Below are 24,272 nucleotides of genomic sequence, written 5' to 3'. Positions count from 1 at the left end.
GCGTCACGTGACTCCCGATATGTTGCTTTTTTTTTTTTGTTATTAACATTTTTATTGATTCATAAATTAACACAAAAAATACAACAACATATATATATTGAATCAATCACATTAAACATTAAACCCCCACTATATCCCCTCCCCCTACCAAACTATCTCCCCACCCTGACCCCCCCACGAACACCCCTGTGGTCAATAGAATACAGACACACACACACACACAAAAAACACAAAACTAAAACAACAATGTGGCAGCGGGGGCGTGGTCAAGCATCTCTCCGGAGAGAGAGAAAGCGGTAAGGGTGCTTACACCTGAGTTAAATTATGTCTAACACCTGTCTCTAATTTCAGTGAGCACGGGGAGAGCGGCATAAATAGAGCCACACAGCAGTTAGAGGAGAGAGAGAGCCTGGGCACGGACTATGAAGCCATAAGTTTTGATGATTACAAATTTGAAAGTTTATTTTGTAAGCTAGTTTGTGGATGTTTTTAGACTGTGTTTGCCAACAACGTAAAGCCCTGAGAGTGTGTTTGTGCTGCACTGAGGAAAATAAAAAAACACTTACCTGAACCAGGAAAATCTGCTTCTCGCCTCCTCCTTCCACTGAGAAGTGTTACACTGGTGCTGAAACCCGGGAAATTAAAGTTTGGTTGAAGATGGATGGAAGTCGCCCCGTAGAGTCCTCCCAGTTGGCGGAGATCCTCCAAGCCCTCGCTGGCTTACATCGGAGCCACCAGCAATCCCTGCTTGAGCTCCAGCAAGATCAAGACCGCCGGTTTGTGGAGCTCATGCTCGCTCAAGCAGAGGACCGACAGGCGTCCCCAGCCGCGACCTCGGACACCCACACGCCGTTACCCCCGCCTGCGTTACAAAAGATGGGGGCAGCGGACGACCCAGAGGCATTCCTGGATCTCTTTGAACGCACTGCAGAGATCTGGGGCTGGCCGCTCGACCAGTGGGCGGCCCAACTCATACCGCTACTGTCCGGGGAAGCCCAACTCGTGGCTCAACAACTACCAGCGGTGAGCCTCCTGGCCTACGGAGATCTAAAGAGAGCCATCTTGCAACGGGTTGATCGTACTCCGGAGGGAAGTCATCAACTCTTCCGGAGCTTGAAGTTGGAGAGCTCCGACCGCCCGTTTGCCTTCGCCCAGCGGCTCCGCGATGCCTGCCGAAGATGGTTGCTAGTGGGGGACCGCGGCGTCAACGCGATCATCGACCAGGTGGTACTGGAGCAATTAATACGACAACTGCCAAAAGGCCGACAACGCCGACGCAAGTGCAAAACTCCACACTTTGGGGCAGCTAACACAGGAGAATTTGCTCCAAGGTCAAGAACGACAGCGCAGACTGTATGACGGGGAACTCAGCTAAGGGAATTTGCACCGGGAGATAAAGTGCTTGTATTGCTTCCCACATCGAGCTCTAAATTACTCGCCAATTGGCAAGGACCCTTTGAGGTCACACGACGAGTGGGAGATCTTGATTATGAGGTTAAACTAACCGATAGAGGGGGCGCACGTCAAATATACCAACTCAATCTCCTGAAATTGTGGAGGGAGGCGGTTCCCGTGATGTTGGCTACGGTAGTTCCCGAGAAGGCAGAGCTCGGACCGGAGGTGAGTTCAAAACATAACATTCACTACTGACCACATAATATTGATGAGACGCCTAATATTATCAGAAGAGCTTCGGCCTCGAATAAACCCCACCTGATCTATTTGTATAAGTGATGTCATAACTTTACTTAATCGATTAGCCAGAATTTTGGATAACATTTTTACATCTAACTGGATCAGGGAAATTGGGCGGTAACTTTCACACTCGCTTGGATCTTTGTCCTTTTTAAGAATCAGACTGATCCGGGCTTGTGTCATGGTTGGAGGAAGCTTTCTGTTCTTTAATGATTCCATATAAACTTCTTACAAAAGAGGAGCCAGTTCTGTAGCATAAGATTTGAAAAACTCAGAGGAAAAGCTGTCAGGCCCCGGAGACTTGCCTGTCGGCAAGGCCTTAATTACCTCATCAAGCTCCTCAAAGTTTATCTCAGAATCAAGAGAATTTTTTAGCTCAGTTGTCAGTTTAGGGAGATCTAATGATTCCACAAAGTTCCTAATATCTTCATCAGCAGACGAAGATGTGGAACTATAGAGATCAAAGTAGAATTCTTTAAAAGCATTATTAATATCAATGGTCAAAATATTTCACCACCAGCAGATTTCACTGAGGGAATGGTAGAAAAAGACTCTCTCTGTTTTATATATCTAGCCAAAAGTTTTCCTGCTTTGTCCCCCGACTCAAAGTATGACTGTCTTGCCCTGAATAACCAAAACTCCACTTTCCGCAACAAAATAGTATTATATCTATATTTCAATCAGGTCAATTCTCTGAGGCCATCAGATGACATATGGCGCTTCAGCTCTGTTTCTGCACTTTTAATATTTCCTTCCAACTCCACAAGTTCTTGTGCTTTGGATATTTTGGCGAATGAGGCATACTGTATGATCTGACCCCTAAGAACCGCCTTAAGTGCCTCCCAAGCCACGCCCACAGAGGATACTGAGGACCAGTTGGTCTCCATATAAACATTGATTTCAGTCTTTAACATTTGTTGGAAATCAGGATTTTGCAAAAGGGATACATTAAAGCACCAGCTATATGATTTCTTTTTCTCCGTATGTGGCAACACCTCTAAACTCACCAGGGCGTGATCTGAGACTAAGATATTTCCAATTGAGCAATCAACAACAGATGGAATGAGGGACTTAGATATATAAAAAAAAAATCTATTCTAGAATAAATCTTATGGACTGATGAAAAAAATGTATAGTCCCTCCCAGATGGGTTCAAAAGTCTCCAAATATCTGCAAGACTAAGATTTTTTCACATCCTGTGAAGCGTCAGTTTTGCTCTAGGGGGTTTACACACTTTTGCTTCACTATGATCAAGGACTGAATCCATCAAAAGATTAAAGTCTCCTCCCAATATTATATCATGAGGGGTGCCAGCGGCTTGCAACATCCCTTCAAGATCAATAAAAAAGCCCTGATCATCAGTGTTAGGTGCGTAAATATTAACCAAATTCAACCTTTGCCCTTGAATTTCAGCTAAAACAATAATGACTCTTCCTAATTTATCTTTAATCTGTTTGAGACATTTGAATTGTAGATGTTTATTAATCAATAGAATGACTCCCTTGCGCTTACTTGAGCCAACACTAAAGAAAACATGTCCACCCCATATCTTCCCAAATTTTTCAGCTTCCTGCGGGGAGAGATGTGTTTCTTGAAGAAACACTATATCATATTTCTTACGTTTAAGAAAAAAAATAACCTTCCTTCTTTTTATGGAGTGCCCCAACCCATTTACATTCCACATGGAGAGAGATAGTACTCATATTAACAACTGACATATTGATATAATTAAAAAAATAAACTGTTTGTCAAAAACAAAATTATACAGACCACATTCCCCATTAGTGAAACAATCAAACCCTGAACATCCCCCCGAACAAAACAAACAGAAAAAAGACAAACCTGCGCATTAACCTCACAAATTTGTGAATCAAAATTACATAACAGAAAATACTTTGTAAAATAAACCCAGCCAATAGGAAAAATGAACACAAAGAATGTGTAGATTCATCCACAGAACTGTCTCAAAGGTGTGATCTTCCACAAAACAAATTCCAACTGGTATAAAACCGTTCAGATTCCTCGGACAGACAAACGAATGTTCCGTGAGTCAGCTGTTATGAGTTCAGCGGATGACGTAATCATTCCAATGTCCCGTAAAAATACTCAACAAAACAAACTCCAGCCAGCAGGAGGAATAAACACGAAGAATGAACTGATTAATCCACAGCTGTTCCAAAGGAGTGTTATTCAATAGAACAAGCTCCAGCTGCTAGACGGAACCAATACAAAAAGAAACAAAACCGGCATCCCGGTTCCCCGGATGGTCGAGTCAATTCACTCGGAGGCCGCATAAAAGTATATATCATGACTTACACAATCCATCAACTTTATAAAAGACATCCTTTGTGTGAGCTTGTTGATATTTTGCAGTCATCTATCTGTAGTGTCCACTCTCAAACTGGCCGGAACTTCAATGCTAAAGTAATCTTCCATCAATGCAAAAGTTTCTTTAAGGAAAAGTGTTATTCACAAAACAAACTCCAACTGCTCGGTGGAGCCAACGCAAAAAGCAAAAAGAAACCAAAATGACGGCCAGCTTCCTCAAAAGCCAGAGTAAATACAGCGAGTCAACCCACTTACATGAGAAACACCCAATGGTTACTCACCCACTGATTCAATAAAAGATATTGCCTGATTGGGACATGTAAATACTTTGTGACCATCCTTCGTTTCTATTCTCAGTTTAGCCAGAACCATCAGAGCAAACGAGATCTTTCGCTGATGTAAGAGTTTCTTACATTCCTTGAACCGATCGCGTTTTTCTCTTGTCGAACTCGCGAAGTCCGGGAAAAGAAAATATTATGATTCTTCCAAGAAAGCTTCCCTTTGCTCCTCGCCTGGCACAACACGAGATCTTTATCGGATGATCTCAGAAATCTGTCCAGAATCGATCTGGGCCTGTCTCCCTCAGCAGATCTCCGAGCAGGGTCTCTGTGAGCTCGCTCGATTTCCAGCTTGTGACCTGCTATGTCGAGCAGACTCGGGAAAAACTTGTCTAGGAATTTCACCATATCTCTGCCCTCCTCATGCTCAGGAATTCCAACAATTCGAACATTATTCCTGCGGCTTCTATTCTCAAGATCTTCAAGCTTTTCAAGGAAACATTCCAAATCAACTTTGGTTGCGGGCGGATTAGCGGTTAATTCCCTCTCTGAAGATTCCAGACAATCGATTTGTCTCTCAACATCAGTCGCTCTTGTAACTAACTCAGAGAATTTTATTTCCATCGCCGTAATCGATCGATGTATTACAGCGAGATCCTCCAAGTTAGCAAGAACCTTCGTCAACATCACAGACATGTTGGACAACTGACACTGGATCACCTCTCCCACCGCGCCATCCAAATCGAGTCCCCGGTCTGTAGGCCTGTCAGGGCTTTCATCCTGAACACGTAAGTGTCTTTTAATGTCTCCAGAGCCCGAGGATTTTGACTTCTTTGCCATGTTTACCTCAAAGAGCAAATGTGTAACTGGGTGTATCAAATTTCAGCAGATTATAACATGAAAATAATTAAAAATGTATCAAAGTGCGCAGAGCTCGTCACTCACACGTCTGCTTCCCCCCCACCACCCCCCACCCCATATGTTGCTTTTTAACCTAACTTATTATTCTTATTTTCATAATGCGTATTGTTTAATACCGTTATCTGATGTACTAGTTATTCTTTAAAAAAATAAAAGTTAAATAATTTAAAATTTGTTCAGCATAATCAATTATCAATTTGGTATCAGTATGTGTAAAATCAATAATAAGTTGGTCTATTGATGGATCTCAGGCTGACTCACGTGTGATCTGATTCTGAGAGTGTTTTTGACTCCAAGGTATTTTCTTTGGTATCCGTGTTTACTGCCACTGGTTTTTCCTTGTCTGAGCTTCAGTTTGAGTTGAGTATTCCTGCTGCTACTGTTGTGGTTTGTTGGACAGGTGAAATAAATATGAACTTTTATGAATCGAGTGAGTTAAAGCAGATTTGCTCCTCTGTGTCGGATCATTGTGTTTCTAAACTCATGAAGTGTGTGTGTATGTAGTATGTGAGTGAGTGTATGTGTGTGTAGTGTTTGAGTGTGTGTGTAGTGTGTGAGTGTGTGTGTGTGTGTGTGTGTGGACTCATTATTTACAGTGATGTTTGTCTGTGTTTCAGGCTGTGTGGTTGACTCCTGCATATTATCTGGAGTTTGAGGGCTGGAACAGTTTTTCTCTCATTTGGATCGCTGTTTGTCCTCATAAACTCCTTCATTCTGGCTCAAATCATCTCTCATTACAGACCTGCAGAAATTCAGCTAAAGAAAACAAACTGACAGACGAGTGTGAAAACATTCACAGTGCTTTAAAATGATTGTGTGTTTGAGCATATTCACGATAAATGTTTTACTGTAAATAAGGCCAATAAATGCACATGAACTGTTTGGTAAACATTTACATCGTGAAAAGTTGTAAAATAGTTTTTCATAAATGTCCCTGAAATATATTTTTATTGCAAATATTGTCTGTTTCTTTGGAACTAAAAAGGAAATTGATTGAGATATCTTCAGATGGCCTGCAGATGTCGCCCAACAGCAGTGAGACAGCTCACGTGTGGTGAGACAGCTCGCCTGCACATTGAGGTTATTTGAGGATACAATCTGTCTCACTGACGTGATTATGTAGTTGCATGAAAACAAACAGTAATAGAGAGTCCAGCAGTTTCGTTTAGTGGTGGAACATTTTAAAACTTCAATAACTGAATCGAATCAATCGCTCTCACAGAAGAGAACTTTTACTCATGCTAAAATCTCATGTGAAGTATTTGTGTCATATTATGTGTCTGAAAGTGTTCAGAATGTGAACTCTTGAGTCATAAATACTGAAATGTCTCAATGCCATCACATTTACATATCTGTATACAGCAGACACTTTTAACAAAAGTTTCACCAGTTACAACAACCATCAAAAAACATACAGAGATGTGTGTAAAAATGAAATAACTACGTCTTTGTCATGTACAAGACTTTTATTTTTATTTAAAATAAAGAGTAACATTGTTGTAATAGAGTGATTGTTGCTGCAAAGTTGCCTAAAACCTTTCTGTATTTTGTTAATATTAATTGCTGATGTTGAATGCCAGAGGCAAAACGTCACGTTAAAATCCTTCCTGAAATAGTGCAAGGACTTTCACATTTGCTATTTACACAATAAATACAAATTTTTGATACAAATGAAAAATAAATCCTTAAACGACAGGTAAGAAACTGCTCACAGGTTCATGTCAAAATGACATTGTGTCTCGGAAGGTTTTCTTTTAATTAGTTCCAGTAGTGCAAATGTATTATTATTTTGACAAATACATTGAGTTTTATTCTGGGGGAAAATAGGGCCACACTTTATAACAAGTCATGAAATGTTTGGCATTCTTATCAATGGTGACATGAATCTGATGTAAACATATTTAAGAGCTTGAATATTATTTTACACTGTTATTAGAACTTTTTTTTTTATTGGTGTTTTAACACCTTTTGACATCTAAACAAACTTCTTTTGCAGAATAAATCCTTCAGTTTTCTACCTTTTAATACTGATTAACATAAAAATACAGCTTTAATAAAACAATTGCTTGTAAAAAAAAAAAAAATGATAATAATTGTCAAGACACAATATTCTCAGCAAATCACAAACCTTGAATCTTAGAAAATAAGAATTTTCATCTTTGACATAAATGTGAATGTTTGTATTTAAGATGACAGCAGAGTCCTAAAAGAGCTTTTGCATCTGTTTTATTTGATCTTTTTAATAGTTTTTCCTGTCCATTTTTTATGTAATTATTGTATGAAGCGACACACTGCAAGTAAATATTAGCACCACTAAACTAAAAGTGCATAAAACAAAATGTAATGATAAAAAAATATTGTAAACAAACCAAACATAACCTTAACAACCAAATCCTCAAACGTTTCCTATGAAACCACAGCAGCTAAACCACATCCTGAAATTAACAGAACTTTGAAAAACTTGTGCGTCAGCGACAGAATTGTATGTTTGAAATGGACCACAGAATTTCCATCTTTTAACATTTTTAAAAATAAACTTTGAAAAATGTAGATTAGTGCTTCTCAGCTGGTGGATCTCGAGTCACAGACAGCAGGGAAAAAACTATGGAATATGCAAATAATAAAGAATAACGAGCAAAATAAATAAAACCTTTAATGATTTAAAAAACTTTTAACAAGAGAAAACTTTTCTTTTGATGTTGACATCTAAGGCCATGCGTCCAATCAAACTACAGTAGTTTGAAGAGAATTCATCTGTCTATTGGTAATATGGATAATATTAATACAATGTTTGTTCAGTGTTACGCTGGTAAATCACACTTCTGTTGTTTAAACATTTAAAGAATCATCAGTTTTCTTATTCAGCCTGTCATAGTCGTGGTGCTATTAATACATTTCAATGTTTCATTTGAAGGCCTTCTTGTGACTGTTTTAGTACGATTTTATTTGTGTTGAGTCGTCGCTTGCTGTCTTATTCTGAATCCTGGAGCAAAACAAGTAAAGAAGCATATCTGTGGAATATTCCAGGAGTCTCTGCCGAATCTCATTTATTTACAAGAAAGAGGTTTGAGACTCACTGCATGAACACATACGGGCTGATCTTCTGCGGTGGGCCGTTCATCACACAGTTATTCATGACATTTCTCTGACTGTTTATTTGCCACGGCGGAGAGTCCAGGGGCTCCTGTTTGATGCACTGAAGTAACCCTTGACCTCTGAACTCGTAGCCTGTTTTGTAGTCGTTCTGCACGTATGAAACAGCGTAAGAATCATCTGTGCAGTTTGAGAGCATGTCATGGTGGTTCGACCTCTGCTGCTCTTTGTTCAGGACACACTTGAGAGGTCGTGGCGCGGCGCTGTAAGCATTCTGATAGTGGCCACCGTACGTCATCGCGTGACCCTTTGACCTCTGACAGGGTGAATACTGCTCGCCGTCTCCGCTCTCCGCTTTCATCTGAACTCCATCGTAGCCATTCATGTAGCGCTGGTGTGCCACCCATGAGCGTCCGTACACATCGCATCCGTTCTCAGAGTCCGAGTCCGGTTCCACCTTTATAGGCAGCTCAGAGATTACATGACCGTCAAAGCCCTCACTGTGAGCGTCGTAACTGAAGATCTCGCTCTTCATGCCGTCCTCAAGACTCTCGTACATCTTCGGAATGAATGCATCCACTCTGTTATTATAATATCCCGGAGATAGTCGATATGGTTTGGCGTAGTGTTTGTTCATGCGGGCCCTGGACAGGACGTTGTTGGCCCCGTGAGGCGTCCTGAGGGCCCTGTCGGAGCTTCTCCATGAGTCATCCAGGTTTGAGAACTTCAGTGCAGACCTGCAGAAGTTCAAGGGCTTGTCCTGATCATAGTAATCTTCACTCTTGACCTTGATGTTGTCTTTGGAATGCGGCGTCCAGGGCTCGTATGACCTCACAGGTCCGTTGGGCTCCACACCATCACTCATCACTGTGTGTCGTCTGAAATGATTGTCACTGTAAGAGACAAACACACAATGAGTGAAATTCAGAACTGATGAACTGCACTGAACATCTTGTCCTCCAGTAAGCGCATCATAACAGGACATTTCTGAGGCACTTGTAATATGTCTTGGACATAAAGAGGATATTTTACATTATATTACAGTCGCCTTTGAAAGGTTCCTCTCCACATTTTTCCTGAGCAACGGCACCATGATGATTCTGATTGCTGCTGGACAGTTTTCTGGTTCTGATCTCCAAAAGAATCAGTGTAAAAACTACAGAAACCAGCAATCCAGATGAAGAACAACAAACATTTTAACGGTGCACTCAGAAACTTTTTTGTTTGTGTCATCTTGGATTTACACTGACACCTAGTGGTGTGGATGCAGCATCATTCAAACACAATAGACCTTGGCTGTTTCTAAATGGGCATTCTTTTGTGTTCTTACATTCACATGGACTCACTCGATGTCATCATCCACTGCCGAAGTTCAATTCCAATTCTCAAGAACACAAGAACCAAGAATGCAAAAATTACCCAGATGTGTTCTTGATCAGGCCGAATATTGATGATGCATCGGATGGCGACTTGTGGGCAAGACCGGTACTAGTGTGGCAGACGGAGGACATTTATCATTGAAAGTCTGGTGGCTCGTGAGAGTTGCTATACTCTGAGAGTCTTTATACTCTGTCACCATTAGTTGTTTTTTTGGCCATTATTTTAATAAAGTAATAACCACATGGCGGACACGAGTGTTTACAGACTTTATTCTTTAATGTGTCACTAGTCCTTCAAAACCTCACTGGTGTGATGATATTAATGCTGTCACTGGTGTGATAATGCCAGCGGTTCTCTCACTGGATTCAAATGTGCTATAATGGTTAATTGTGCAACAGGAAGATCGCAGCACATCTCAGAACTCGCAATAGATGCGTTCTGCATCCAACGGTCCTTCCGAGTTCTTCCAAGTTAGCTTGACAAGACTGGTTTTCATAGGAACACAACTCTGTTCTCTGTATGATTTGCATTGAGAAACGGCACTTATATTTACATTAATGCAATCTTTGATTTTTTTAACGGGAATGAAAACGAGGCAGAGAAATATACTTACCGTCTCTTCAATGACACACTTTATAAAACTATAAAAAAGCTCAATAATCACACCTGATTTTCCACAACTCATGATGTCTGGAGTCTTTTGTCTATTGAAATTTCTTGGAAACATATTGTTCAATGTTTCGTCAGCAGAAGGATCCAAAAACACTTTAAACAACTGTGTAATCCATTGAAGAGATGTACGTCTATCTCTCACGGTCTCGTAGAATAAGGTCTATAGTCTTCAGTTACAGATGCCATTGTAGAAATTCACTATTTACAGTCTGGTCATGTGATCCAAACATGGCCACCCCCATGAGAAGACCCACTCCATATTGAATAAAACTACTTTTATAAGGTTACTGATATGATTTATGTGCAAAATTACTATTCATTTCTTTAGAAGTAAAACTTTTTTTATGAGGAAAAAATTACTGAGTGCACCTTTAAGTGTTAACTAATGAAGCATAGCTTCATCTACCCACTCGGGTGAGGTGCTGTCAAAAGATGCTTATCGTGACTGTGAAGTATCGGCGCTATGGAGCCACAAGTTTTTTTTTTATATATATATTTTTTATATATACATATAGCAATCTTTACATATTTAATACAGTAAACATCACATTATCTGTTAAGAACATATGTTGATGCGAGTGAAAACACTAGAGACTGGAAAACGAAAGCAGGTTTCCAGTTTGAATCGTAGAACACTTCCACGTTCAGGAAAAACATTTTGATCTGAGGAGCTGAACATGCGCTTTAAGTGTCTTGAGTCAGAGATCAGGGGTCGGTTGCATAAAATGTTTTTAGACTAGTCTTACTAGTAAGTCGTCGAAAATGTTGGTCTTATCTTTTTCAGTCAGTTGCATAAAAACTTCTAGGACTGAAATGACAGCAGACCTCTAGCAGGTGGGGGCTTGAGTTGAGACTTTGAAGAAGACTTTGACTTCTACGATGGTAACAAAATTTCTTGTGTTTTTGTTATTTGGGATAAAACCACTACATTTTTGGAAGGAAATATTAAAAGTGCCAAGGCATAGCTGAAGCGCCGAATGTGATCTGATTGCCTCAGAGAATTGACCCGATTGAAAAACAGATACTTAAACTGACGACTGAGCAAACAAAATCTCTTGATTCTGAGATGAACTTGGAGGAGCTTGGAGAGGTAATTAAGGCCTTGCCTACAGGTGAGGCTCCGCCAGACGGCTTTGCCGCTGAATTGTTTAGATCTTATGCTACAGATCTGGCTCCACTTTTGTTAAAAGTTTATACAGAACCATTGAAGAATGGAAAGCTTCCGCCAACCATGACACAAGCCCGGATCAGTCTGATTCTTAAAAAGGACAAAGATCCAAGTGAGTGTAAGAGTTACCGTCCAATATCCCTGATCCAGCTAGACAAAAATTCTGGCTAATCGATTAAGTAAAGTTATGACATCTCTTATACATACAGATCAGATGGGGTTTATTCTGGGCCGCAGCTCTTCTGATAACATTAGGCATTTCATCAATATCATGTGGTCAGTGGCGAATGATCAGTCTCCGGTCACTGCCATCTCACTTGACGCCAAAAAGGCGTTTGATGTGGTAGAATGGGATTATCTTTTTAAGATTTTGGAAATGTACAGGTTTGGGAATACTTTTATTGGTTGGATTAAGTTACTTTACAACTTTACTTTATTTTACTCTGGATAGATGCCCTCTTTCCCCATTATTGTTCTGTCTTGCCCTGGAACCATTAGCAGCCACGATAAGAAAGGAGGATGATTTTCCAGGGGTGGTGGCAAGAGGTGTGGCGCATAAGCTTTTGCTTTACGCAGATGATATTTTATTATTCGTCTCCGACCCCATTAGATCTATGCCTTGCCTTCACAGAATTATTAATTCTGTATAATTGTATGTAAAAAATGTATAATTAATTAATTATTAATTATAAAGTTCTCAGGATACAGAGTTAAATCCGAAGCTTTGGCTTTGACAGCATACTGCCCAGTAACGGCTTTCCAGCCGGGTGTCTTCCAGTGGCCTAAACATGGCATTAAATATTTGGGCATTTTACTCCCAGCAAATTTGTGTGATTTAGTTAGAGTTAATTTTGACCCCTTAATAAAAAGTTTTTCGAGTGATGTGGGCAGGTGGGCTTCATTACATTTATCTATGATTGGGAAGGTTAATGTTATTAAAATTAATTGTATTCCAAAATTCAACTACCTGCTAAAATCTCTCCCTGAAGATATCCCCCTCTCTTATTTCAAGCAATTTGATAGCATAGCGAAGTCTTTCATTTGGAATGGTAAGTGTCCTAGATTACATTTCAATAAGTTACATAGGCCGATTGACAAAGGTGGGCTAGGCCTACCCAAGATTTAGTTTTATTATTATGCATTCAGTCTCAGACATTTGGCTCATTGGGCGCTTCCACCTGAGAGAGCCCCTCCCTGGTTTTGTATTGAACAGGAAGTTCTTGCCCCTATTTCGCCATTGCAAAGCCTTTCGATCAAACTAACTGGAGAAGTTAAGTCACACCCCTTTATCTCGCATTTACACTCGTATAGACAAAAGTGTCCAGAGTGTTTAATTCAGACATTTATTTAAATGTTGCATTGAGCATATGGCTGAACCCTAAATTATGTATTAATAAGTCCCCTTTCTGCTGGTCAGAGTGGATTGTGAGGGGAGTTAATACACTCGGTGACCTATATGAGAGTGGAGTGTTGAGATCCTTTGAAAATATGCTTCAACATTTTGGGATCCCCAGACCTCAGTTTTATAGGTATTTACAGCTGCACCACCTGCTCTTTACTATTTTTGTAAGTAGCATACACCCCCCTAAAGCGGCAGATACTCTGGGAGTGGTGATTACTGCTTTTGGAAAAGGTCATGAGGCATCAGTGTATTACTCCCTGCTAATTCAGAGTCTGGGGGACGGAGCTTTAACTTCTATCAAGAGATTATGGGAGAAAGATTTAAACTTGGTATTGGAGGAGGAAGTGTCGATACGAGTCTGTATCTAGGGATGCAAGGGTGCACCTTATGCAATTCAAGATTTTACATTGGTTCTATTGGACCCCCTCTAGATTGTATAGGCTTGGTCTTAAAGACACACCCACCTGCTGGTGATGCCAATCAGAAAATGGTGACACAACCCATGTTTTTTGGTGCTGTGTTAAGATCCAAGAATTTTGGTTGAAGGTTCAGAGTTTTATGTGTGACGTATAGAGCACTCAAATTTCATTTTGTCCCAGACTCTACTTTTGGCGATGGGGCAGTTATCAATATAGGGGAAAAACACATAAAAAATTGGGTTCTGACCAGTGTTATGATAGGCAGACACATTGTTTTAAGGGAATGGAAGTCGGTTGGAGCATCCTAATTTCGGGAGTGGTGCGCGGAGATGGGGAGGGTGGCAGCTTTTGAGGAGGTGTCATGTAGAAGGCTGGGGATCTGGGATTTGTTTGATGGGAAATGGGCAGTTATTTGGCATTTTTGGGGGACTCTTGGGGAGGGGCTGTGGAGAGAGAAGCATAGTTTTAAATATGTATGATTAGTATTATTTTTTGGTGTGTGTGTGTGTGTGTGTGTGTGTGTGTGTATACCTCTATGTGACCACAGGGATGTTTGTTGAGGGTCAGGGTGGGGTTGGGGAGGGGGAGGGGGATGGGTAATAGTGGGAGTTAAATGTTGATTCAGTGTATATGTTTTTATTTTTCTTTGTTATCTGTACAAATCAATAAAAAATGTTAATCGGAAAGAAAAAACACTAAATTTGTTCATTAGAATCAATTTTGAAGCAAAAAATAAGCAAATATTTTCAACAAATGGAAACGTCATGGTTACTTGTGTAACCTCCGTTCCCTGATGGATGGAACGAGATGTTGTGTCGATGTAGTGACACTAGTGGTCACTCTTGGGAGCCCGAGACACCTCTGGTCTTTGATAAAAGGCCAATGAAAATTGGCGAGTGGTATTTGCATGCCACTCCCCCGGACATACGGGTATAAAAGGAGCTGGTATACAACCACTCATTCAGGTTTTATGCTGAGGAGCCGATATAAGGTCCGGCCATTTCAGCGGGTAGTTCAGCGTTGTGGCAGGAGGGACACAATGTCTCGTTCCCTCCATCAGGGAATGGAGGTTACACAAGTAACCATGACGTTCCCTATCTGTCACTCACTCGACGTTGTGTCGATGTAGTGACACTAGGGGTCCCTATACGAAACACCACAATTGGCTGAACTGTGTTACGTGAACTGGCGGTATGTGGTGGGCAGACTACTGTGTGCCTCATAGCCAGCACACCAGGTCAACACGTAACCTCCCCCAACATAGTTATGAGTGTCAAACGGCCCTTTTTGGGGACAAGTCGACTACCCAAGAGATAGAGACAGGCTTAACCCAGTCGTGGCCTCTTTTCCCTTTCTCTTTTTTCCACTCCCTAAAAAAGAAGGGGGATTATCCGACTGGGCCGCCAGGTCTAGTCGGGGGGTGTCCCTCCCAAGGGGAAGACACAGCGGAGACCACACCTTGCCCAAAGAGAGGGGGGGATATTTAAGTGGAAGGATACGTCACATAGTCTTTCCAACCATGTGGAGAGTCTTCAAGGTAGATCCTGCCCAATGGGGGAGGAGTTACTACAAACATGGAGACTGGAGCAGAGGGGCTCTGCCCAAAGAAGACGCAGTTTGCCAACAGGGAAACGAATTAGCGGAAGATATATATCGCATGGGGTTAGCCTTACAGGAAACCACCACATGGGGAGCACCTACCCCAGAACAGGACTCTTAGTTAGCATGTGTACAGGGCCAGCAGTGAATCTCTCCGAAAACTCGACTGCCACAGGGCTCAGAGGAAGTCAACCAGGGAACAAACTTGTGAACACTACTGGGAATTAATGGCGCACATCTTCAGCTCAAAAGGAGGTGGAAGGCGCTATGTGCAAGCAATACACCTGGCCGGCTATCCCGGGCTTCTCCGCTTGTGTTGCGTGCCACTACCTGGGACGAAACCGGTTCCACCCAGAGGTTGTAGAACCTTGCAAAGGTGTTGGGTGTTGCCCAGCCTGCTGCTCTGCAAATGTCTGTTAGAGAGGCACCTCTGGCCAGGGCCCAGGAAGCTGCTACACCCCTGGTAGAATGGACTCATAGCCCTACCGGGGGCGGCATGTCCTGGGCGAGATATGCCATAGTTATGGCGTCAATGAGCCAGTGGCGATTCTCTGCTTGGAGACAGCGCTTCCTTTCCGCTGTGCACCAAAGCAGACAAAGAGCTGCTCAGAGATTCTAAAGCTCTGCGTGCGATCCAAATAGATGCGTAAAGTGCACACCAGACACAGCAACGACAGGGCTGGGTCTGTATCCCCCTGGGGCAGCGCTTGCAGGTTCACTACCTGGTCCCTAAAAGGGTTGGTGGGAACCTTGGGCACATAGCCCGGTCGGGGTCTCAGGATCACGTGATAGTAACCCAGACCGAACTCCAGGCATGTTTCGCTGACAGAGAATGCTTGCAGGTCTCCTACCCTCTTGATGGCAGTCATGAGGGCAGTCTTCAAGGAGAGTGCCTTAAGCTCGGCTGACTGCAAAGGCTCAAAGGGGGCTCTCTGTAGACCCTGAAGAACTACAGAGAGGACCCATGAGGGAACGAGGCGCGGTCTGGAGGGATTCAGCCTCCTGGTGCCTCTTAGGAACCTGATGATTATGTCGTGCTTCCCTAAGGACTTACCGTCGACTGCGTCGTGGTGTGCTGCTATGGCAGCAATGTACACCTTCAAGGTGGAAGGGGACAGCCTCCCTTCCAACCTCTCCTGCAGGAAGGAAAGCACTGATCCGACTGCACCTCTCTGGGGGTCTTTGCATCGGGAAGAACACCACTTAGCGAACAGACGCCACTTATACCACACATACAGGCGCCTCGTAGAGGGGGCCCTAGCCTGAGTGAGTGTGTCAACCACTGCAGGTGGGAGACCGCTTAGGTCTTCCGGGTCCCGTTCAGGGGCCAGACATGGAGATTCCAGAGGTCTGGTCGCGGGTGCCAGAGGGTGCCCCATCCCTGAGAAAGAAGGTCCTTCCTCAGGGGAATTCGCCAGGGGGGAGCTGTCGCGAGGAGCGTGAGGTCCGAGAACCACGTGTGGGTGGGCCAGTAGGATGCTACCAGGATGACCTGCTCCTCATCCTCCCTGACCTTGCACAGGGTCTGTGCAAGCAGGCTCACTGGGGGAAACGCATATTTGCGTAGGCCAGGGGGCCAGCTGTGTGCCAGTGCGTCTATGCCGAGGGGAGCCTCGGTGAGGGCGTACCAGAGCGGGCAGTGGGAGGATTCTTGGGAGGCGAACAGGTCCACCTGTGCCTATCCGAATCGACTCCAAATCAGCTGGACCACCTGAGGGTGGAGTCTCCACTTTCCCTGAGGGTAATCTGCCGTGACAGCGCATCTGCTGTAGTGTTGAGGTTGCCTGGGATGTGAGTGGCTCACAGCGACTTGAAGTGCTGCTGACTCCAGAAGAGGAGACAGCGGGCAAGTTGTGACATACAACAAGAGCGCAGACCACCTTGGCGGTTGAAATATGCTACCGTTGCCGTGTTGTCTGTCTGAACTAACACGTGCTTGCCCTGGATCAACGGCCGGAACCTCTGCCGGGCGAGCAGAATTGCCAACAACTCGAGGCAGTTGATGTGCCAATGCAGTTGCGGATCCGTCCAGAGGCTGGCGGCTGCGTGCCCATTGCAAACAGCACCCCAGCCCGTTTTGGAGGCATCTGTCATGACCACAACGCACCTGGAGACCAGTTCTAGAGGAACACCTGCCCGTAGAAACGAGAGGTCGGTCCAAGGCTGGGGCCAGGCTGAAGGGGCCAGGCTGAAGGGGCGGGCTGCGGCGGAACCGGTGCAGTCACCGCAGGGGGACGCCCTTGGCGACAAGCAGATGGGGTGCGGGATCTTGAGCCGCGCTGGGGCAGGATGTGCCGGATTGCCTCCGTCTGCTGCTTCACCGCCGAGAACTGCTGGGCAAAGTCCTCGACGGTGTCGCCAAATAGGCCAGCCTGGGAAATGGGGGCAGCAAGGAACCATGTCTTGTCGGCCTCGCCCATCTCAACCAGGTTGAGCCAAAGGTGGCACTCCTGGACCACTAGTGTGGCCATCATCCGCCCGAGAGACCGCGCCGTGACCTTGGTTGTTCAGAGAGCGAGGTCGGTCAGCGAGCGCAGTTCCTTCATCAAATATGGGGCGGAACGACCCTCATGCAGTTCTTTTAACACCTTGGCTTGGTGGACCTGCAGGAGAGCCATGGTGTGCAGGGCAGAGGCGGCTTATCCAGCAGCGCTGTAGGCTTTAGCCGTCAGGGACGATGTGAGCCTACAGGGCTTGGACAGGAGCTTAGGGCGTCCGCGCCAGGTGGCGGCGCTCTGTGGGCATAGGTGCACCGCGAGCACCTTATCCACCAGGGGAATCGCCGTATAGCCCCTGGCCGACCCGCCATCGAGGGTAGTAAGAGCAGGGGAACTGCGGAATCGGGGCCGGGTAGTAAAAGGTGCCTCTCATGATTTCGTCAGCAACTCGTGCACTTCCGGGTAGAATGGCACTGGAGCGGGGCGTGGCTGCTTTGAGCCGCCCGGGAAAGCATGTCCATCATTTCGGCATTGGCCTGTGACTGGGCAATTGTCCCCGAAGGGGGAAGCCCAGCTGAGGCTTCAGTGTCCGACTGGACAAGCCCGCTCTCCGATGCTGTGCTCGAGAGCTCATCATCTTCGCGGGCTCTGAACAAGAAGCCAGTCTCGCTGTGAGATGAGCCGGCGAACTCATCCGGATGCCCGATTAGGGCAGACGAGCATGCTGGGGAATGGGAGATCCGCGGGGGGATACCCGGTGGAGATGATCCCATTGGGGTCCCCAAATCGCCACCAGTGCTAGCCGCGCTGGCCTCATACCCGTAGGTAGAAGGACCGAGTTGGGGAGCCGCTGGGGTGGCTTGCTATCTTACGAAAGCAAGCCGCAACCGCAACGTTGCCATGGTCATGTTCTCGCAATGAGAACATGAACCATCCACAAACGCTGCCTCCATGTGGGTCACGCCCAGACACGAAAGACTGCGATCATGACCATCTGAAGTTGAGAGATAACGACCGCAACCAGGAATAACACACAATCGGAAGGGCATCTTTAAAAAGACGAGTCTTTAAAAAGACGTTCCGTGTGTGCCGCTCTTTTAGAGAACTATATACTCTTTTAGAGGAAAAAAGCTCTTTCAGAAAATATACTCTCTTGTTTTTCTGCCGAAGCGCCCAGGGGCGTCATCTGCAGTGCACCAGTGCAGAGGAGTGAGAAGCCACTAAAATGCGCCATCAGATCCAGCAGAGGTGAATGAACAGTAGGATTCAGCTCAATGAGCATGACCGTTCGGCTCCAAAGAGAAAATGTTGAATGAGTGGTTGCATACCAGCTCCTTTTATACCTGTATGTCCGGGAGAGTGGCATGCAAATACCACTCGCCAATTTTCATTGGCCTTTTATTAAAGTCCAGAGGTGTCTCGGGCTCCCAAGAGTGACCCCTAGTGTCACTACATCGACACAACATCGAGTGAGTGACAGATAGGGAACTGTATTGAGCGTCCACTGTCGGCCATTTTTTTAAGCTGTTCAGTGTCTTACTTTTCCAACAATCCAAGAGGAATTAGACTGTTTTACTAAAAACAACTGCGAGTTTGTTTTATGCAACAGGCTTTTTATGATGTCTTTAGCTAGTCAGACTAATTGTTAGACGAAGTCTTAAGTTAATAGCCATGTTTATGCAATCGGCCCCTGCAGTTGTGATTGATGAACATTACAATAACTGAACTCTGTCTCACATTCTGAATGCTGTTTTATATCACATTCATTCATTTAATCAAACATGATTTAGGCCTGATCCATTTATTGTGAAAATCAAACCAGATTAACTGCTGCGTCTGTTTATGATACAAAATCTAGAAGTTGTGAGTGCACGTGATTTTCTTTGGGAAGATTCTGAAGTACAGCAGATATAATGACATATTTCAGCTCTTTTCTAATGTATGAAATAATACACATCTGTTGTAAACACATAATGACCAGACAAACATTAAACAGCATGAAGTTACCACATATAGATGAGGTGCAGAAAATGAAGCACATATCTGGTTATAATCAGAGAATAATCAGAGATTAATCACTGAAATTAATCTTCTGCTGAATTGAATTGTTCATGATCATGCTGAATGAATCGTACCTGTGAATGCTGTTGTTCTTTTGTTTGTTCTTCATCATCATCATCGTGTTATTCATCTTTATGTCAGTGATGGAGGGCAGCAAGAGGGGAACGGCGATGCAGAAGAGCGCGAGCTGAGGTGGCAGAACGCTTCCGGACGGAGTCTTCTTCCTCTGACCATGAAGAAACTTCAGTTGCCCCTGAAACTGCATTGTCTGCAAACACACACATTCAAACATCTCAAACACCTCATTATCATCGCTGTAACAGGTGTAATCACAGGTGTAAACACTCTCTTCTGTACAGTAACAGTCAGACGCTGCTGAGATCTTTCATCATGTATCTGAACACCATCATTCCTCACTTTCAGAAGCAAATGACAAACTACAATATTATATAACATTATATATTTTAAATAAGAACAGAGAACATTTGGATTCCTGGTCTCAGAGATGGACTTTGGCATAAGTGATCTCTTATGAACTGAAGTCTGTTTCTTGAGCAAATAAAAATCGACTATCCAGTGGAATCTATTTACAGAAGAAACTCATGGAAACTCTAATTGGATTAGAAAAGCAACTCTGTGTTCTGAAAAGTAATCAGTGAGATTCACTCACCAGAAATCCAGATGTGCTGTCCAGTAAACAACGAATTCGCAGGATAAAACAGCGATTTAAGAAGCAGGTGAATTCTGGAGGAACGTTGCCCATCTCACTGGAGTGAAATAAACTGCTCACAACAAAATCTTCACCTACACAATAAACACAAGCAATTAAACTTATGACAACACACATGAGCAAAAAAGCTTAGAGTGAAGGGTTATACAATATAAACTCTCAATTCAACTGAAACTAAACTGAATTGTTTCTCAGCAAGTGATTTGGGACCTAAAAATAGATTGCAGGTCTATTCTGATCGGGAAAAAACTTCTACAGTAAATGCAAATAATGATATGCAACTAACCATATAATCATGCTAGTTAAGATAGGGAAATAAATCGACATATCAACTTTAAAAAGGGAGGAGAAAACACTTTGCATATGTTTCGTTGTTGATGTCAAATGTTATGCATCCAATCAAACTCTACAGTATTTGGTGAAAAATCTGTTACTTGGTGAAGATAGGCCAAACTATACTTCAGCTGTGTGCGTTGCGGAACGCTCTGCACGCACTCTGTGTGACGCACATTGCATCATCAGCACAGCCGCACAGCTTGGCCTAGATTTTCTTGACTCGCGCACGCGGTGCTTGGCTGTGTGCATCGTCTGCGCATGCGCTGGCCATTTACTGTACTAAAAGAGTGTCACAAAGCAGCTGTAGTGTGCATGCGTCAAACGCGTTCCTATTCGTTCGTGATCAGAAAAGGCAAAGCGGTCGGCCAGGCGCAAGGCGATCTGGAACATGCAAAAACGAAGTATACCTGGGCCTGAAGGCTGACCCTAATACAATATTTGTCCCAGTGTTTGTTTCATGTGTTGCAGTGGTGAATCACACTTCTGCTGTTTAAGCTTTTATTACAAAAATAGCAAATGTTCTTATTAATTTTCCCATGTCATGTTCATCATTTTCTCGACCTCTGCAGTTCATGTAAAGATCATACATTTCTGCGTTTAAGGATATTTTTGTTGATATTTTGTACATTTAACAGTTTTAGGACTGTGTTGGTCACCACTTGATGTCCAATATAAAATCAGAGTCCTGAAGTAAAACAAGTTGAACTAGAGAGCAGTGGTTTAACTCGCACCCGTGCCAGTGTGCAAGTGCTGGTCAGTTGTCGGAGGTGACGGGTTCATGGCCCAATGCAGCTGCTGTCTGAACTCCTGCCGGTCATCCACATGAATGTAATCAAACACATTCTGATGCATCACATCTGTCTGAAGAGAGAGACAGAGATTCATACAACACATAGAGATTAGTGTATATTAATGTGTTATTCTATTTTTACAAACATTCTCAGCTTTGGCAATATTGTGTCATTTATGGAAATTTTGAATTTAACTGAAACGTGGGAGTGGGGGGGTTATAAGCTTTGACCCTAATGATGAAGGTCAAACTCTGGTGTTTGTAACAGTAGGAGCCCCTCACAGATCTGACCATTGACCTCTGATCTGCAGACCTGAAAGACGATTACAGACTGAACAATTGTGTTTGAGGGTTACAACACTTAATTTCACTGTAAATCCTCTTGTTTGATGTTTAGGGTTTTTCGTGTTTCAGATTCCTGGCCATCTCCGGTTGAGTCGGGCGGTTTGAGCCGCAGCTGCCGTATCGTGAGACTGCGGGGTCGTGGTGTGTTAAACATGGCGTGACACAGACAACCAAAAGAGTACCAGAAATAAATTCTTTCTCTTCTTTGCTTTCTGTCACAAATGACAGATTCTTTCTAAAATATTTAACTTTGCCCCAAAATTTCAATATTAGAGGTACACAAAGCTTTCCAAACATTTGCCTTGTAAAACAGCAGCGATGTGTCAGCGGACAGCAGATCGAATTACTAACTGAGAGATTCTGACTCTTAAACACAGAAAATAAAGTTCTTTAAAGGATAATTGTGCTGTCACAGGCTTAATGCTTGAACACACAACTGACACACAAATACACACTAACAACATGCAGTTATAATGAGCTGCTGCACACACACACAGACACACACACAACACACTCACACACACACACACACACACACACACACATCAGCTCTAGTTTAACAATAACAGTAATTTAAATCCATTGTGCAACAGTCTTAAAAACCCACTTTACTTCTGTATTGTGGCAAATTACAGATGATGTGTAAGTATTTGTGTAAAACTGAATATTTAAAGGTGCACTCAGTCATTTTTCCCCCTATTAAAATTTTTTTCTCCTAAAGAAATGAACTGTAAGCTTGAAACAGTAAGTATAGTAACTATAAAATCATGAGCACTCACATGAGATGAGGACTCGAGTCATATCAGTAACCTTTTAAAAGCTGTTTTATTCTACATGGGTTAGGCGTGCCCTTATAGGGGGTGCCATTTTAGAATCACATGACCAGCTGAATAAAACTCACTTAATCTCAGTAACTGTCTAGTTATTGGACACTTTCACTCTTGGATTAAATTAATCATGTCTGATTGTGAATAGTGAATTTCTACAATGGTATCTGTATCTGAAAACTACTGATTTTTAATCATGCTGCATCCACACCACTTGGTGTCAGTGTAAGTCCAAGATGACACGAGCAAAAAGTTACTGAGCGCACCTTTAATGTGATAAGTGCAGTATGGGACTTGATTTTCTTCATATGAAATTAAAAGGATGGTTCAAATGTTTTTGAATCATTCACATCAACAGCAGGAACATGTGTTAAATAAAGTCAAATTTGATGTGAGGTCAGTGTTTTAGTGATTAACAGCATGAAGGATCATGACCTCAAGCATTGAGATGTTCTGACCTGGTGGAAGCCCAGATAGTCAACTATAGTAGAGGATGCGTAGAAGACCATCCCATCAGCACTGACCACCAGTACGAAACCTGCTAAAGACTGAACACAAGAAACACACGTGTGTTTCATCAGTGACGTGTTCTTCACATGAGCTTCAGTACATTTAAATGGCTTTATTTACATATTATTAAACAATTCAATTCAATTCATCTTGATGGAAATTTGTCATTTTACTTTTATTTCATATGCTGTTTTTTCCTGAATGTTTTGTAAATCTCTTTTTGTCTATTTTGTAAAATATGAGCATTGTGTACTGAGCTGTGCAGCATATTAAATCTACTGTATACTGTATCTGTGGCTCATTTAGATAATGAAATTATGGACAACAGCAGCTGTTGTTTGTCGATTAATATGAACAGAGAGTTTAAAAAAGGAGAAACTTCATCATCATCATCATCATTCTCTCTCTGTCTGTTTAGATCTTTCTTTACTGATGATCTTTCCTCTTTCACATTGTCACAGCAACGTCAAAAACGCATCAAAAGGGTCACAGGAGAAACTCATCCAGAGTATTTCCACTCTGGGAGACGTGAGTCACGCTCAATGAGAGTCAATGAGAAAGTGTTTAAACTCATTTTCACTGTCACGAACGATTATATTTGTTCATGTTCAACACATCAAACCAACTATATTTCTGTTAGTTCAGTATGAATGACACATCAAACACATGTACAGATAATATATGTTCACAAATATTTCACACACACACACTCACACAGTCTCACACACTCACATACACACACTCACATACAAACACACACAAACACACACACACACACACACACAAACACACACTCACACAGTCTCACACACTCACATACACACACTCACATACAAACACACACACACACAAACACACACACACACACACACACACACACACTCACACAGTCTCACACACTCACATACACACTCTCACATAAACACACACACACACACACACACATAAAAACACACATACACACACACATAAAAACACACACAGACACACACACACACACACACATAAAAACACACATATACACACATAAAAACACACACATACACACACACACACACACATACACACAGACACATACACACAGACACACACACACATAAAAACACAAACACACACACACACAGTCTCACACACTCAAATACACACACTCACACACACACACACACACACACACACACATACAAACACAAACACACACACACACAAACACACCTCTAGCAGAAGTTGGCTCTCTTGAACACATGTCTGTGTTGTCGTCTCGTTGTCTTTCCTGCTTGTGT

General features: G+C 43.0%; 1 protein-coding gene across 3 annotated transcripts in view; it reads right to left on the bottom strand.

The window, feature by feature from the left end:
- Positions 1–6,678: 6,678 nt before the first annotated feature.
- The window catches only part of LOC127434126 (uncharacterized), a 49,612-nt gene continuing 32,018 nt past the window's right edge, over positions 6,679–24,272 (bottom strand). For all 3 annotated transcript variants that reach the window (XM_051686629.1, XM_051686630.1, XM_051686631.1), the window contains 6 exons: positions 24,205–24,272; positions 22,941–23,030; positions 21,252–21,381; positions 20,125–20,258; positions 19,529–19,722; positions 6,679–9,208 (listed from right to left, as the gene is read on the bottom strand). The exon at positions 24,205–24,272 is cut by the window's right edge and continues 30 nt beyond it. In XM_051686629.1, coding sequence (XP_051542589.1) covers positions 8,296–9,208; positions 19,529–19,722; positions 20,125–20,258; positions 21,252–21,381; positions 22,941–23,030; positions 24,205–24,272 — 1,529 coding nt within the window. In that variant the 3' untranslated portion in view covers positions 6,679–8,295. The remainder of the gene's footprint in view (positions 9,209–19,528; positions 19,723–20,124; positions 20,259–21,251; positions 21,382–22,940; positions 23,031–24,204) is intronic.

Source organism: Myxocyprinus asiaticus, chromosome 44 (assembly GCF_019703515.2).
Source record: "Myxocyprinus asiaticus isolate MX2 ecotype Aquarium Trade chromosome 44, UBuf_Myxa_2, whole genome shotgun sequence".
In the NCBI taxonomy this organism is placed as follows: Eukaryota; Metazoa; Chordata; class Actinopteri; order Cypriniformes; family Catostomidae; genus Myxocyprinus; species Myxocyprinus asiaticus.
The sequence above is the reverse complement of the archived record's forward strand: the minus strand, read 5'-3'. Positions and strand labels throughout refer to the sequence as shown.